Raw genomic sequence first — 15,613 nt, 5'->3', positions numbered from 1 at the left:
TGAACCTCGGCCGGAAAAACCAGTTTTCGTATATAAAAAAAGAGTGTCTATTGAATTAAACAGCGTTATTTCTTCAACAGAAGATTGACTAACACTGACCAAATTAAATACGCGACTTACCAAACGTGTCCTCGAACAATCACAAGTCAGTAATTTGTCAGTCCCTGTTTTTGACCTAGCTGGCATTAATTCCTCAGGCCCTTGCACATTGGGCAAGTGGGAATGAATCGTTACTTGCACAGCAGGAATACCTACTTGCCCTGGACAACCAGACAGCACTTTTTTGAGCCCTGTCAAGACACATGATGCCTTGTCTTCTTAATGTTGATCTTCAGGCCTAAATACCCTGCCTGCATGTCCTGGTATGGCGCAGAATCCTGGAAGATGACCAAAACCATCAGCCACAAGCTAGAAGTCTTCCAGAACAAGTGCCTGCGCAGGATTCTCCGTATATACTGGCCCCAGACAATCTCAAAATATGAGTTGCGCAGAAGAACAGGAACAGAACCAATCACACAGCAAATCCGGCGAAAGAGAAGGAAATGGATTGGTCATGTGCTGCGCATGCCACCAGCAGCACTACCACGAGCTGCCCTGATGGCCGTGGAAAGAGAGGCAGATCGAAAGAAATATGGAGGAGGACGGTGGAGAAAGAGATGAAGGAGAACAGCTGGACATGGGGTCACCTGGAACGACGGGCACCGGACAGAAGCCAATGGCGCTCTTTGGCCGAGGCCTTATGTGTTTCGAAACACGAAGAGGATTAAGCCATTAAGTAAGACACAGCCTTTGCCTTAACACCTTTACTAACCTTCAAAGATGTTTAAATTCAATTAAGGTTTGATGCTAGTTCAAAACTGTGAGTATGTGGTTTGATCAACCACGGTGACTTTGATCAAAAAATTCCATAACATTGCACTTTTGTTCTTCCCAAAAGCCGTGAAATAATTACAACTAAGTTTTTTAAAATATCTTTATACAAGTTTACATCAATATATTAAATATGAATACGTTAAATATCTATAAACAAATCTTACAAGTTAAGTGTTATGCTAAAAGTCGATAAAGATATTGAGAGATTCTAATTTGTGTTTAAAACCTCTCATGGATTTTTCGTATTTCATTTCATCTGGTAATACATTCTAGATTTTTGCCCCAGTAAAATAATTTATTAGATTCTCGTCAATCTGGCTTTAGATCTCTCCACTCAGCAGTGACCGCTCTTCTTGATCTTACCAATCAGTGGTGTTTTAATATTGATAGGGGACTGACTGGTTAGTGGAATTTTATTCTTAGATCTCAAGAAAGCCTTTGACACAGTAGACCACAAGCTTTTACTAACGAAATTAGAGTATATTGGAATTCGCGGCCATGCCTTGGAATGGTTTAAATCCTATTTGTTAAACAGATTTTAAATCTTGCACACAAACGGAGTACTCTCCGAGAAAGCCATTCTAAGGTGTGGAGTTCCGCAGGGCTCGATTCTTGGGCCACTTTTGTTCCTAATATATATTAATGATCTTATCACTATAGCCGATTATGCTACCGTAAGAATATACGCAGATGATGCTAATATGACTTTCACTGCTTGCAGCATCCCTGAGTTGCAACACGATATGAATATGGATGTACAGTTTCTCCAAAATTGGCTAATAGCCAACAGACTATAACTTTAAATGTTTTTAAGACAGAATTTATGCTAGTAGGGTCAAGGCAAAGAATAGCGACTCTTACACAAGAACTTGATCCCCCCATAAACGGAATTTCGCTTAAAAGAGTAAATAGTAGCAAATGTCTTGGTGTAGAAATTGACGAGTTTTTGACATGGGACGTTCATATTGTATCTAAAAAAGTATCATCTGGTATAGGAGTCATAAAGAAGATGAAGCCAGTTGTTCCTACCTCCAATCTGATAAGTGTTTACCAGTCAATTGTTGAACAATATTTAGATTACTGTAGCGTTGTATGGGATGACATCAGTGACCAACTCACTGACAAACTTCTAATATCACAAAATCATGCTGCACGAGGAATCACAGGTGCCAATTACCCGGGTATGGGGTATTAGGGTATAACAGTATTAGGGTATGGGGTATTAGGGCATAAGGGTATTAGGGTATTGGGGTATTAGGGTATAAGTGTATTAGGATAAGGTGTATTAGGGTATTAGGCTATGGGGTATTAGGGTGTAAGAGAATTAGAGTATTGGAATATTAGGGTATAAGGGTATTAGGGTATTGGGGTATTGGGGTATTAGGGTATAAGGGTATTAGGGTATGGGGTATTAGGGTATTAGGGTATTAGGGTATTAGGGTATGGGGTATAAAGGTATTATATAATAATCAAATCAATGCGCGCGCTCTGATTGGTCAATCAGCTATTGTTTATTGTGCCAGTAAACTCATGGAAATTTCGCGTGTCTTCTGAATTATTATGTAAAAGCAATAGACCACAAGTTTTTTATGGTTTATAGGCTGATAAACTACGCTGGATGTTGGAAGAACACTCAAAGAATTCGTAAATCACTCGCCTGCGGCTCGCGATTTACGAATTCTTTGAGTGTTCTTCCAACATCCCAAGTGGTTTATCAGTCTATAAACCATAAAAAACTTGTGGTCTATTGCTTAATTAGGGTATAAGGGTATTAGGGTATAAGGGTAATAGGGTATTATTAGGGTATTAGGGTATTAGGGTATTAGGGTATTAGGGTATTAGGGTATTAGGGTATTAGGGTATTAGGTTTATTAGGGTATAAGGGTATAAGGTTATTAGGGTATTAGGTTTCTGAGGGTATTAGGGTATTAGGTTTATTAGGTATAAGGGTATTAGGGTGTTAGGGTATAAGGGTGTTAGGGTATTAGGGTATTAGGTTTATTAGGGTATTAGGGTATTAGGGTATTAGGGTATTAGGGTATTAGGGTATTAGGGTTTTAAGGTCTTAAGGTATTAGGGTAATAGGATGTTAGGGTTATTACTGGGTATTAGGGTATTAGAGTATTAGGGTAATAGGGTATTGTCGAGTTATTTGGGCTTACGATAGTCTTCAGTGAACAACACGTGCTTACTTCAAGACGCCATCTTTAGTAACCAACATGCATCTCGCACGTATCTAACTTGAACAATACTTCATGTAAGCTAACACAACATCTCCCTCCATTATTCAAGGACATCTAGGGAACGAACAGAGCATGAGAAGACTGACAAACGATCTGTGGAATCTTATAACACAGCGTCATCTCAAGCCAAACCTAGATTCTCTCTAACTTTCAGCGATGGTTTTATAATTCTCTTAGGCCTAGTAGCAAGAATGGGTGTTACAGGGGGTACTTGAATGTCTCCCCTTGTAACGGGATGTCCTTCCGAACAGGTGTTGCCGCTTTGTCGTCTGCGGGAACTTGGTTCACCATTGGTGTCGGTCGCTCATGTTGCTCCTGCTGATTTGGCAGTGGAGTAAGGTGAACACGTTTTCTTCTTATCGTGCTGGTCGGTGTTTCAACTTTATACGACCGAGGTGTTGATGCTGCTTCAATGACTTTTCCTGACCGCTGAAGGTCCTTGACGAAAACTTCAGTACCCGGTGCAGTTGAAGGCAAGGGTTTGGCTTTGTGCCTGGTGTTGAACACTGTTTCCTGCTTCAATTTGCTCATGCTCTCTCGTGCACGCAGGTTATCTACGTCAGGCCGCTATGGGTTCAGCTGGGTGTGGAATAACGTAACGCTGTTCCTAATCTGCCTTCCCATCAGCAACTGGGCAGGAGAGAACGTGCATGCTAGTGGTGTTGAGCAATAGCCTAGTAATGCTTTAGCAGGGTCGTTTTTTCTTTGTTAGAAGATTCTTCACAGTTCTAACTCCCCGCTCAACTTCTCCATTTGCTTAGGGAAATCGAGGACTACTTGTGCCATGCTTGAATCCCCATTCCTTAGCAAAGTAAGAGAATTTTGCACTGTCAAACTGAGGACCATTGTCAGATCGCACTTGCTCCGGGATCCCATGTGTGGCAAATATCGACTTAAGTGCTCTAATGACTTCATTTGACTTTGTAGTCTTCTGCATAGCTGCTACTTCCATGTATCTTGAGACGTAGTCTATAACAATAAGGTAGTCAACACTTTTCAGCTCGAAGAGGTCTGTGGCTACGATTCGCCAGGGACGGTCAGGAAAGGGTGTCGTGATAAGCGTTTCAGGCTTGTTGTCCCTTTGAAGAGCGCAAACTCTGCATTGTTGTACCAGATCCTGGATTTCTCGGCTGAGTCCTGGCCACCAAACAGAGTTTTTGGCCCGCTCACGGCATTTAGTGATTCCTTGGTGTCCTTCATGGATCTTATCCAGTATCACAAGACGCATGGAAGAAGGGATTACGATCCTGGATGCTTTGAGCAGAATGTTCTGCACCACAGACAGTTCACCCCTGCTTGACCAATAAAGTTTCATCGCATCCTTTAATGAATACTTGTCAGGCCATCCCTCACAGCAGTGCACTTTGATCTGCCTGCAGACAGGATCGTCCTCCTGTGCTTTCATGATCTGCTGTAATCGTGCGTCCGAGGCAGGCATTGATGAGATCACGCTTCCAATGTGTGCCTGCATTTCGTCATCGTCAATTGCTGACTTCACTGTTTGGCTTCGGGTTTGGAGTCTGGAAAGCGCATCGACTATGTACACCTTATTTCCGGGAACATGCTTGATCTCCTTGAAGTGGAATCTCGTCAGTCGCATTCTAAATCTTTAAATTCTTGGTGGACGTTGATCCAGTGTGTGAGTACTCAGGAGTGGCATCAGGGGTTTGTGATCTGTTTCCACAGAGATTGAGTTTCCCGCGATGTACGCCTAGGATCGTTCGCATGCCCATGTGAGTGCTAGGGCTTCTTTTTCGATTTGTGCATATCTGGTTTCAGTGGGTGTCATCGCTCGTGATATGAATGAGACTGGTCGCCAGGAGTTGTCAGGTTGGAGTTGAAGAATTACCCCACCTAGGCCAAAGGATGAAGCATCAGCTGCTACTTTGGTTTCCTTGTTTGGATCGTACAGAGCCAGTACTGGAGCTCGTGCGAGGTCGGATTTGATCTGCTCAAATGCTTTCTGTTGCTCACTTCCCCATGTACATTGGTTCCCTTTGTGAAGAAGGTCTCTGATGCTCTTTGTCTTGTCAGCGAAGTGCTCGGAAAACTTGCTTAGATGGTTCACTATGCCAAGAAATGTTCTCACTTCTTGCACGTTCCGAGATGGCGGTAGGTCTGCAATTGCTTGTAGCTTTTCAGGATCTTCCTCAATTCCACTGAAGCGTATAACGTGCCCAAAGGAACTTGACTCTGTCTGTGCTGAACTGGGATTTGTCTAGGTTGAGTGTCACGCCAGCTTCAACCAGACGCTTGAGTACTGCTTTTAACCTCTGATCGTGTTCAGTCTCATCTTTACCATGGACTAAAACGTCATCTATGTTGCATTCCACGCCATTTAATCCCTGGAGGATCTGACTCATATTCTTCTGGAATTTCTCGGAACCAGAACTGATTCCGAAGGGCAACACATTGAAACAGAAACGGCCCCATGGAATGATGAATGTTGTCAGTGGTCTTCATTCCCACTCTAGCTTTATCTGCCGGGGTACTTGTCTGCTTCTTTACTCTTGTAGTCATCACTGTTTAGGCTGTCAAGTCTGCTTATCAGCTTTAGAAGTCATTTCGATGGCGTGGGTTTGTATCCCACCGCTGCCACCACGTCGAGTTATTTGGGCTTACGATAGTCTTCAGTGAACAACACGTGTTTACTTCAAGACGCCATCTTTAATAACCAACATGCATCTCGCACGTAACTAACTTGAACAATACTTCAGGTAAGCTAACACAACAGGTATAAGGGTATTAGGGTATTAGGGTATTAGGGTATTAGGGTATTAGGGTGTTAGGGTATTAGGGTATTAGGGTATTAGGGTATTAGGGTACAAGGGTATTAGGGTATAAGTGTATAAGGGTATGGGGTATTAGGGTATGGGGTAAAGGTAAAGGTAAAATCTTTATTCAGACACGGTATTTCCTTCAGGACTTAACAATACTGAATTAAATTAGTCTAACTACCTAACTAATAAATCACGAATTACTACTACAATAAAGGAAATGATAAAAAACCTGCTTTACAAGGAAGCCGTGTATTAAAGCAAAATAAAACTTACATAAGACTACCATCAAAATCATAATTCTTCAACTTACAGATTTAAATTCATCAGGAGAGGGTGACTAACGAATATCCAAGGGTAGACTATTCCACAATACAGCTCTGCTGTATAGGACAGACTTCTTTTACAATAATTAGTACATCGCTGTGGAATGGCAAGCGAACAGTAACTATATCTTAAGGACGTTCTCGCTAATTGTTTCTGCGCAACCTTACTGCGCACACAAATTTACACGCCAAGTCTTGCATGAGAGCGCGCGCTAAGTAATAAAATGAACAATGATAGGGTAGATGGCCATTGCTATAGCTTTGCCTGGATTTAACGATCATGGACGTTTGGTGACCCCTACTTTTCTTTCCGGAAACAGATTTTATTTACAATTATCTCCACATTGTCCAAAAATGAACAAAAATCAATGTGGGAAGTTAAAACATTTTTCAAGATTTCTGTCCATGGGACATCGAATCCTGCCATCTTGCGGCTGCAAGGCGCGTGAAACTATGGTCGCTAAATGCGAACTTGTTCTTTAACGAACCTCACCAGTTGACTAAATTCACTTAATAGGTCCACTTAAACAATATTTGGCAGAGAACATGCAATAGTTTTCGGCTTAAAGACACTTCAGACCTTATTCGCTAACGAAGCCCGATTTTTTCAGATTTAGGGTGTTCTTCGGGGCATGTTCCCTCCAAAACGAAGTCGGTGACCCCCCATTTTTTACATTTCTGACATAACTAACTCATCATCTTACAGTGATAGAAGTCTCAAAAAAAGATCAATGTTGGAAAATTTTCGCGGGAACGTCCTTAAGCCACGAAGTCCTTGTGAAGAACGACAAACAATTTGTATCGAATATTTACTCAATCTCTCTAGGTCACCTTCGCCGCGATGTTTTGACCATGTAATGATTCATTCCTGAGAAGCTTGAAATAAGGCTGCGTTTTAAATTAAATCGCGTCTTGCCGTTTTCAAATAGGTAAACTCCTTTGTCGTCTTCTCCTCGCGAATTTCCTTGAATGTGAACTGATAAATGGAGTTTACAACAGTAACCTCGGTCAAGATGACTATGTGATTTTGTGTGCTGAAGAATTAATGAGGAGTTTGTAAAACAAATAAGTCGTAGGCATAGAAGTGTTTACAAGAAAGGCTTATCTTCGATAAACCACAATGACGCAATTTATGGAACGAAAAAAAGCTCGAAAAAGTGGCTAGTTAGGAAATGTCAGTGCTCGCTTATGGAAGGTTACAAAATGTAGTGCCTGGATATGGCTAAGACCATAACTAAACGTCCGACTCGCAGAGGAGCTCGAGAACAGTAAGTTCTTCTACTGCATCAAGACTACAGCTTAAAAAAAAAATCATTAAAACCTCTTCCCAACGGCCTCTTGGGAAAACAAGTAAGTGCCTGTTGTAGAAAGCAGGCTGTTATGGGGAGGAGGGGGAGTAATATGGGGATTTCTATTTTAAAGGAAGTACATCGTTTATTTCATAATTTTAACATTACATTGTGTTCTGTTACATTCAACCCACAGGCAGGCTTCTCGTTTGTAATACGATCGACAGAGGCCACAAACAATCTAGAATTACATCGAATTTACTTCGAGCTCTGTTATGAGAAAATTCGCTGTTGCGCAGTCTTTTCTTTATTATTTGGAAAATTACAGAAAAAACCAACAGTAGGCTCTTTTCAGTTGACGACCAGGTATTTAAATATTCTACTTTGTACATTACCGATTCTTTGAATACCTGTACATGTGCAACGCCGTTTCACTAACTTTCATTTAGTAGACAAAGAATTCGTTATCTTGTCCTTTTGAGTTTCGCTTCCGTATGTTAGTTTCCACGGAAGCCAGCCAGCTGAACTGTTTCTCAGTAATGAATTTTAATTTCGTTTAACTGAGTATTTCACTTTTAACTTTGTTCTATCTTAATTTCAAACTGTGAATGTTAACTCTCTATTTTAATTTTGAAAACTTCGTAGTGTTGATTAGAATTCGCTATCTCAATTAAAGTACTTTCCGCTCGTATTGTATGTTAGAAGTTGCATTATCATATTGTAAACACTTGACGTGTAAAGGATGATATATAAGCAAGTACGTTTGTAAAGCTTTTTCGATTACATTGATTACAACGCCGATTACATACTCAACTTTATCAGAGTGCAGAATAAACTACTGTTTGACCAAGTTATGTCTCTTCCTTGACGTCCGTAGTGAAGACCACTGAAGTAGATCCTCGTGTACCAGGAAATCGCGACGAATTTCCGTTCCCGCAGGCAAGCAGTGCTCTCCAGAGCTAAATTCCCCCAGTTGTCAGTTCAAGTGTCCGTTCAGTCCGAATTTTATAGTATTTGCAGGAAAAACCTATCGTCACAGCTTTAAGCAAATGAAATTATTTCCGACAACTTTGGCACATGATACTAATTGACTTAAAAGTTATAGTTTATCTGACTGTCCTTGAAGACGAAGTGAAAAGACTGTAGACTTGACAAGATCTTGTCTTTGTGTCCTGTGTTATGTCGTGAAAATGAGCCTGATTCCTGCCAGAATCACTGCCGCCAAATGATTATATTCAAATTTAGTTTCCATTTGAATTTAGTTTCCACGACGTTAACAATAACCAGCACGAAGTCTTCAAAGACTAACTAATGCTGTCCAAGTTAACCGAAGACACCTTTATGTAACATTTGACTGGAATGTAGCCCAATGGCTGAACTGGAAGTGCCCTGCTAATAAGCGACTTACCACTGAACGGTTTCGCACTGAGCAGTTTTCGGTAAAGGAGTAGATTTCAGTTAATTTCCAACAGCACGATAATTGTAAAGTTAGTTGAATCAGTTTGTTATGCACCAGCTCTTAGAACATTTGAATAAGAAATGAACTTGTTTTGAGGATATGAAAAGAAATATCCTTAGAATTTCCTTTATACGTTTAGTCTAGGTAAGTCAAACTGAGTTGTCGAAATACTATTGCCTGCAACTTGATTATGACACTGGTTTTAATAATACTTTGAGTTCTGCGTGTAATCGAGTGAGTCAAGATCACCAGAAACACGGTGTTCCTTAATGATGTTTTGCAATACATAAGGTCACATAAGCCACTTACCAAAGGTGTTTTCTATCAATCACAAGACAGTATATCTGTTCCTGTTCTGGATCTGAATACGTGTTTTCACAGTTAAGCCACGAAGCCCTTGTTAAGAACGACAAACAGTTACTTATAGAAAATTAATTGAATCTTGGTTACCCGCTATGCCGCGTTGTTTTGACAAATTATTCCTGAAATGGAAGTGCCACGAGAAAACACCACCTACTGTGTCCATCATTCAAGTCTGATAACTCAAAAAAAATTTAATTAAGGGGAGCTTTCCTTGGAATGATCACCACCACCACCACCACTGATGCAGTTTCACAACAGGTTGATTTTACAGCATACTGCTGTTCAACTCGGCAATGCGTCCCCTCCCTTTTGCTTTCAAAGTGAAATAAGTGCCCTGGTCCCAGTTGTTCGAGGGCTGGATATAGCGCTATCCACCGGATAAATCACCATCCAGTGGATAAGTGTTAACAATACAAACCACGCTATCCAATGGATAGTGATTTATCCGGTGGATAGCGTTATCCACCTTTCGAACAACCCTGGCCTGAGGCCCGTTTCTTGAAGATCCCGAAAAAGCCATAGCAAAACCTCAAACCTTATGACTACAAAGCTGTTTTGTTCATATATTTTTAAATGAACAGAGGTTCCCTTCATACAAGAAGTTTCAGGCGTGTATACACACCTCTCTGTTTTTAGATACAGATGAACGAAAAATGGCTTTGCCGGCCTGAAAAGTATCCGGGGCTTTCGAGAAACGGGCCCCAGGGCGCTAAATCGAATCATTACGGGTAGAGCAGCTTGTAGTGTCTGTCTAAGGCCAGGACGGGGAAGCTTGTTGGTTCTATCGAAAACCTCGCTTTTGGATATTGCGGAAAAACAACTTGAAATATTGGTTATATCAAGGAGTTAAGTTACTTAGCAGTTATTATGGCTATGTCGACTATGTCCGTGCAGCACACTAAATATAGAGTATAGCCAAGGCACTGGGAAACTGTGCATGATGAATCATTTTCTGGTAGCACATACTTGTGGTACACATCTATCAACTGGGTTTCATTAGCCTGCGAGCAGACTCACGCTGGGGAGCACACGCGCTGTTCACCAGCCGAGACTCCTCCCGCTTTACTGCCGACCACTCTTCGCCGCTCGCGCCTGAGACACAAAAGTTAGCCTGGTCACAGGCTAGGGTATTTTGGGACGCGAGTTCTAGTCAGTCCATAAAACGAACACTATGCAACAGAAAACTACTAGTGCCAGAAAAATTTCTGGCTACCGTTATCACAAGAACTCTTCTAAAAACAAGAGGCAAAGAGGATAATGCAGATCTGTTATGATTTGTAACTATAATGAGCTGTCGATACCTATGAAGCCTGTTTGTGGACTAATATTGAAATACGTTTTTTTATGAAGTTCTGTTCCATACATTTATTTTTCCTAACTTTAGCCCGGCATCGTTCGTAATCGAGGGTTAAACCGAGGTTCCGCTGTATATCTTAAGGGAAAGCATATAAAGGGAAATAGATTAGACTACGAGTAGCCCCTCTTTCGCTTAGTAAGTCGAGCGAGACCTTAAATAAATCGGCCGAGAGTAAAACAATGGCCGCCTGAAATCCTGGGTTTTCTCTCGCGTCACTCGCGACAGACTAGGCGAAAGAGGTACTACTCGTAGTCTAGAAATAGTATTTGGACTGAAGAACTAATATCGCAAAAAATTCAGGAACTTCGATTGATAGTTTAAGTGTCAAGCGCTTCTCATTTCTGCGCTTTGAAATGAAAGAAGGTCAGTTGTAGTTGGTCATTGACTTTTGTATCATTTGGTGGCTCCTAAAGGAGCCGTTTGTTTTGGCGGGAAACCCACAAAGTGAGTTTACTTGCTGCTGGTGTACTTGGTAACAGCCTTGGTTCCTTCACTCACGGCGTGTTTGGCCAGTTCACCGGGCAGAAGCAGCCTGATGGCGGTCTGGATCTCGCGGGAGCTGATGGTTGATTTCTTGTTGTAGTGGGCAAGGCGGGAAGCTTCGGTGGCGATGCGCTCGAAGATGTCGTTGACGAACGAGTTCATGATGCCCATGGCTTTGCTGGAGATACCAGTGTCAGGGTGAACTTGCTTCAACACCTTGTAGATGTAGATAGCATAGCTTTCCTTTCTCTTTCCCCTTCTCTTCTTCTTTCCATCAGCGGCAGCCTTTGCCTTACCGGCTTTCTTCTCGCCTTTCTTTCCTGCAACTTTGGGTGCCATCTCTGTAGATCAGAATGGATTTGAATGAAGACTCAAGATGATGCATTTTGTATTTATAACAAAATTTAGAAAGGATCAATTACCATAAGGATCGAAATGCTCTATTCCTGATTGGTTATTTTAGCTTAACCGACCTTTTGAGGTCAAATTTTGCATGTGGTTTGTTTATAGCACATGGAGTCTTTGTTTTATATTGTCAAGTGCAAAGTTCTGATTGGTGCATTTCGATCCTTTGCACTTGAATAACGGCAATTAAAATCCGGCGCGCTTTATGCTTTTCCTTATTCTCCAAGAAATTTATCTTCGTGAGCACTACGTATACTGTATTTTCAATCATGTCTGGTCGCGGTAAAGGAAAGGCAAAGGGCACCAAGTCCAAGAGCCGCTCATCCCGAGCAGGGCTTCAGTTCCCAGTTGGTCGTATCCACCGTCTTCTCCGCAAAGGCAACTATGCTGAGCGTGTTGGCGCCGGTGCTCCAGTGTACTTGGCTGCCGTGCTCGAGTATTTGAGCGCCGAGATCCTCGAGTTGGCGGGCAACGCGGCTCGTGACAACAAGAAGACAAGAATCATCCCCCGTCACCTTCAGCTGGCTGTCCGTAATGACGAGGAGTTGAACAAACTGCTCGCCGGTGTCACCATCGCACAGGGAGGTGTTCTTCCCAACATCCAAGCTGTACTTCTGCCCAAGAAGACCGAGAAGAAAGCCAAAGCTTAAATAAGCTTTGACTCACAAACAAACGGCTCCTTTAGGAGCCACCAAATGTTAGAAAAGTCACAATCAACAAAAATATTTCTTCCACTTTTAAGTTTATTTTCTTTAGATAAATGGGCCGAGCTTATATCAGACCCAAGCCCCAATGATCAAGTATTTGTTTTGCGTTTTGTGAGTCAGCCAGTGAGCCTCAGCCACATAGCAGTGTGTTTTTTCGCTCTCAGGCTAGCCTGCAAAGCAAGCGTTCCCGTACGGGAACGTTTCATTGATACGCAGGCTACTCTCAGGCCAAAAGTCTTTCACGCTTTTCTACCGCAGGACACCCAAGCTAAACAATGCAAATTTAAATTTTATTAGCCTTTATTCTTTCATCATGTTAATATTTATATTTCATGCACCAAATGTGCACACGACACTATCGTGAAAAAGGCGCGTTTTTGAAAATCCTTTGAAGTTCATCAACAAACTTAAACACAGCAGTCTTCGTGAATTTTTTCCTCCTTCATCAAGAGGCTCATTTGTAACAGTGTTTTAATTTCTTTCAGTAGACTGATAGAGTGTGAGCAGTCTCTCTTTTGCTCGAAGCTGAAGAACACAAAACAAGTGAGCGTGACATGCGAGCGGCGGAGCCTCGAGCTAGGCTCGTTCACTTCTTTGCGTTCTTCCCAACGGATTTTCTAGCAAAAGAGAGACTGCTCGCAGTAGACTGATGGTCAGCGACTATCTTTTGTTCAATTCAGTCTGCGCGTAAATTCATAAAAAAGACCTTTTTATGTTAGGGGGGTTTCGTTATAATTGTGACATGGGAATGTTTTGTCAATTCGCATCGAGGTTTACAATCAGAACTCAAGTGAGCAATCTTTCAATTTGACAGAAAAATGTTCAGTTTTCGTGCGACGGTCTATCATACGAGAGATACCTGGCGACTTATAAACGCTTTCACTTCACTTAAATGCAATAAGAAACTGTTTCATTCTTGGTCGTGACTTTCGAGAGATTTGGTGGCTCCTAAAGGAGCCGTTTGTTTGTGTTGGCAGACTGTGCAGTCTAACCGCCAAATCCGTACAGAGTACGGCCTTGTCGTTTCAGAGCGTACACCACATCCATGGCTGTCACAGTCTTTCTCTTGGCGTGCTCGGTGTATGTCACAGCATCACGGATCACGTTCTCAAGGAATACTTTGAGAACACCACGAGTCTCCTCGTAGATCAGGCCAGAGATTCGCTTGACACCGCCACGGCGAGCAAGACGACGGATGGCTGGCTTGGTGATGCCTTGGATGTTGTCACGAAGGATCTTTCGGTGACGCTTGGCGCCTCCTTTTCCTAGACCTTTGCCTCCTTTACCGCGACCAGACATGTTGATTGCTACTTGTGTAACTGAATTAGCCCGTTTTGTCTCCGTTCTTCTGTTTTATACGGTGAAGGAGGACCTCTCGGAAAACATAATACCTTTTCTCCTATTGGATAAGAAAAGACAAAAGAGCTAAGGGTCAGATGAACAGACTCATTTATCATTAGCGTATTCACAAGACACATGCCTTATCTTTCTGTACAGGGAAAATGTCTTTGCCAACGAGAAAATTTAATTCTAACCCTAGCATGACCTGACATCGGAAATTTTATAATTATGACAACCTTTTTAAACGATTTCATCATACCAATGCAATCTTTCGTGCTTTATAAAACCTTCAATTCTACCTTGGATCGAAATATACTCACAGAACCGTGAAGTTATTTACGTTTTTCGAAACGAACCAATGAAATCTTATAGTTCTCGACCAATCAGGAAGCGTCCCGCCAAGTATAAATCACTTGATAAAATTTGTGTTGGTATTTCTCGTTACAACGCGATCGTCTTTAGCTATGGCTCGTACAAAGCAAACCGCTCGTAAATCAACAGCTCGCCACAAAGGCAGCTCGTAAGAGCGCTCCTGCCACCGGTGGAGTCAAGAAACCTCATCGTTACAGGCCTGGTACAGTCGCTCTTCGTGAGATCCGTCGTTACCAGAAATCCACCGAGCTGCTGATCCGCAAGCTGCCCTTCCAGCGTCTTGTGCGAGAAATCGCTCAGGATTTCAAGACCGATCTTCGTTTCCAGAGCTCCGGTGTCATGGCTCTTCAAGAAGCTAGCGAGGCTTACCTTGTTGGTCTGTTTGAAGACACCAACTTGTGCGCCATCCACGCCAAGCGCGTCACCATCATGTCCAAGGACATTCAGTTGGCCCGCCGAATCCGTGGAGAGCGAGCATAAGTGGATAACACCTTTACAAAACAAACGGCTCCTTTAGGAACCACCACATGAACAAAAGCAATGACCAACACACATAAATGAAATCATAGACGCTTTCATGTTCAATTACTTTAATTGTATGAGAAGAAACCGAACGTCCCTGAAATATTCGGTCCCTTCGGTTTTCATACCGAGATACGAATTCCCTTATCCAGTTTATTTTGGCAGTAGCATTTATATGAAAACTAAGATTTTGAAGAAAATTGAGACTGGTAAAATGAAAATTGTTCGATGAAAATCGTCTTGCACATACAAAGTTTCCAAACAACATTCATATTCCGCCATTTTGTTTCCGATCAATGGCGTCGTCTCGCTCATGTACATGGTTCGATTTCTTCCTCTTGAAATTTTGCCCGAATGTTTCTTCGTATCATTATACACTGAAACGAAAATAACAGAGTTTTACGTAGGATTTGACCTTTCGTAACTTCTGACTTCTGCTAGATCTAACAATCGTTTACTTCAATAAATTTTGGCACCACTTTCCTTGAAGGTTCCAGTGGGTACGGGCGGTCTTCGCAATATCGATCTAAAATACTTATTGCAAGCGAGATAGAGGGCTAGGAGGAAATTTTTATTACTGCTAAGATGTCTTTCATTCAACTCGTTGCATTTTTGAAGGTCATTCCCTAATAATATTAAACTCTATTAGGGCAATTACCATCACACACCACGATAGACACAAGGGAGAGACTGGCTGGGCAAACAAACAAATCTTTATTGATGTCGTTCGGCTAAGGAAAAGAGACCCATGGGTAGGGTGGGCTGGGTCTTTCTTAGCGCTACTGACACGCGATTGCTGACAAGCTGACAAACCGCACGCTATATATTACAATGCGGATGACCGCTGACAGGGTTACCATAGTAATTACTGTATTTGATCCAAGTACCAAAACCCTCAATTACCATCACACACCACGATAGACACAAGGGAGAGACTGGCTGGGCAAACAAACAAATCTTTATTGATGTCGTTCGGCTAAGGAAAAGAGACCCCAAAGCCAGGAAAAGAAAGGTGGAGTTAATGTGTGTGTCGCAGTTTGGTGGTGATTGAATCGAGGATTTTGAACTTTTCGTCATTTGACATGGTTAGATACAC

At 42.0% G+C, this 15,613-nt stretch overlaps 1 protein-coding gene and 3 pseudogenes across 1 annotated transcript; 2 read left to right on the top strand and 2 right to left on the bottom strand.

Moving 5' to 3' along the window:
• Positions 1-10,739: 10,739 nt before the first annotated feature.
• On the bottom strand, positions 10,740-11,537 carry LOC145468834 (histone H2B.1 pseudogene; annotated as a pseudogene).
• A 212-nt stretch (positions 11,538-11,749) lies between these two features.
• On the top strand, positions 11,750-12,256 carry LOC145468829 (histone H2A pseudogene; annotated as a pseudogene).
• A 1,009-nt stretch (positions 12,257-13,265) lies between these two features.
• On the bottom strand, positions 13,266-13,624 carry LOC145468845 (histone H4). Its single transcript, XM_081452537.1, has one exon. The coding sequence runs from the start codon at positions 13,579-13,581 to the stop codon at positions 13,270-13,272; it is 312 nt and encodes a 103-aa protein (XP_081308663.1). The 5' UTR covers positions 13,582-13,624; the 3' UTR covers positions 13,266-13,269.
• Positions 13,625-14,075: 451 nt separating this feature from the next.
• LOC145468827 (histone H3-like) lies at positions 14,076-14,983 on the top strand (annotated as a pseudogene).
• Positions 14,984-15,613: the final 630 nt, after the last annotated feature.

Source organism: Orbicella franksi, chromosome 14 (genome assembly GCF_964199315.1).
Source record: "Orbicella franksi chromosome 14, jaOrbFran1.1, whole genome shotgun sequence".
In the NCBI taxonomy this organism is placed as follows: Eukaryota; Metazoa; Cnidaria; class Anthozoa; order Scleractinia; family Merulinidae; genus Orbicella; species Orbicella franksi.
This window is presented reverse-complemented; position numbering and strand designations above follow the sequence as displayed.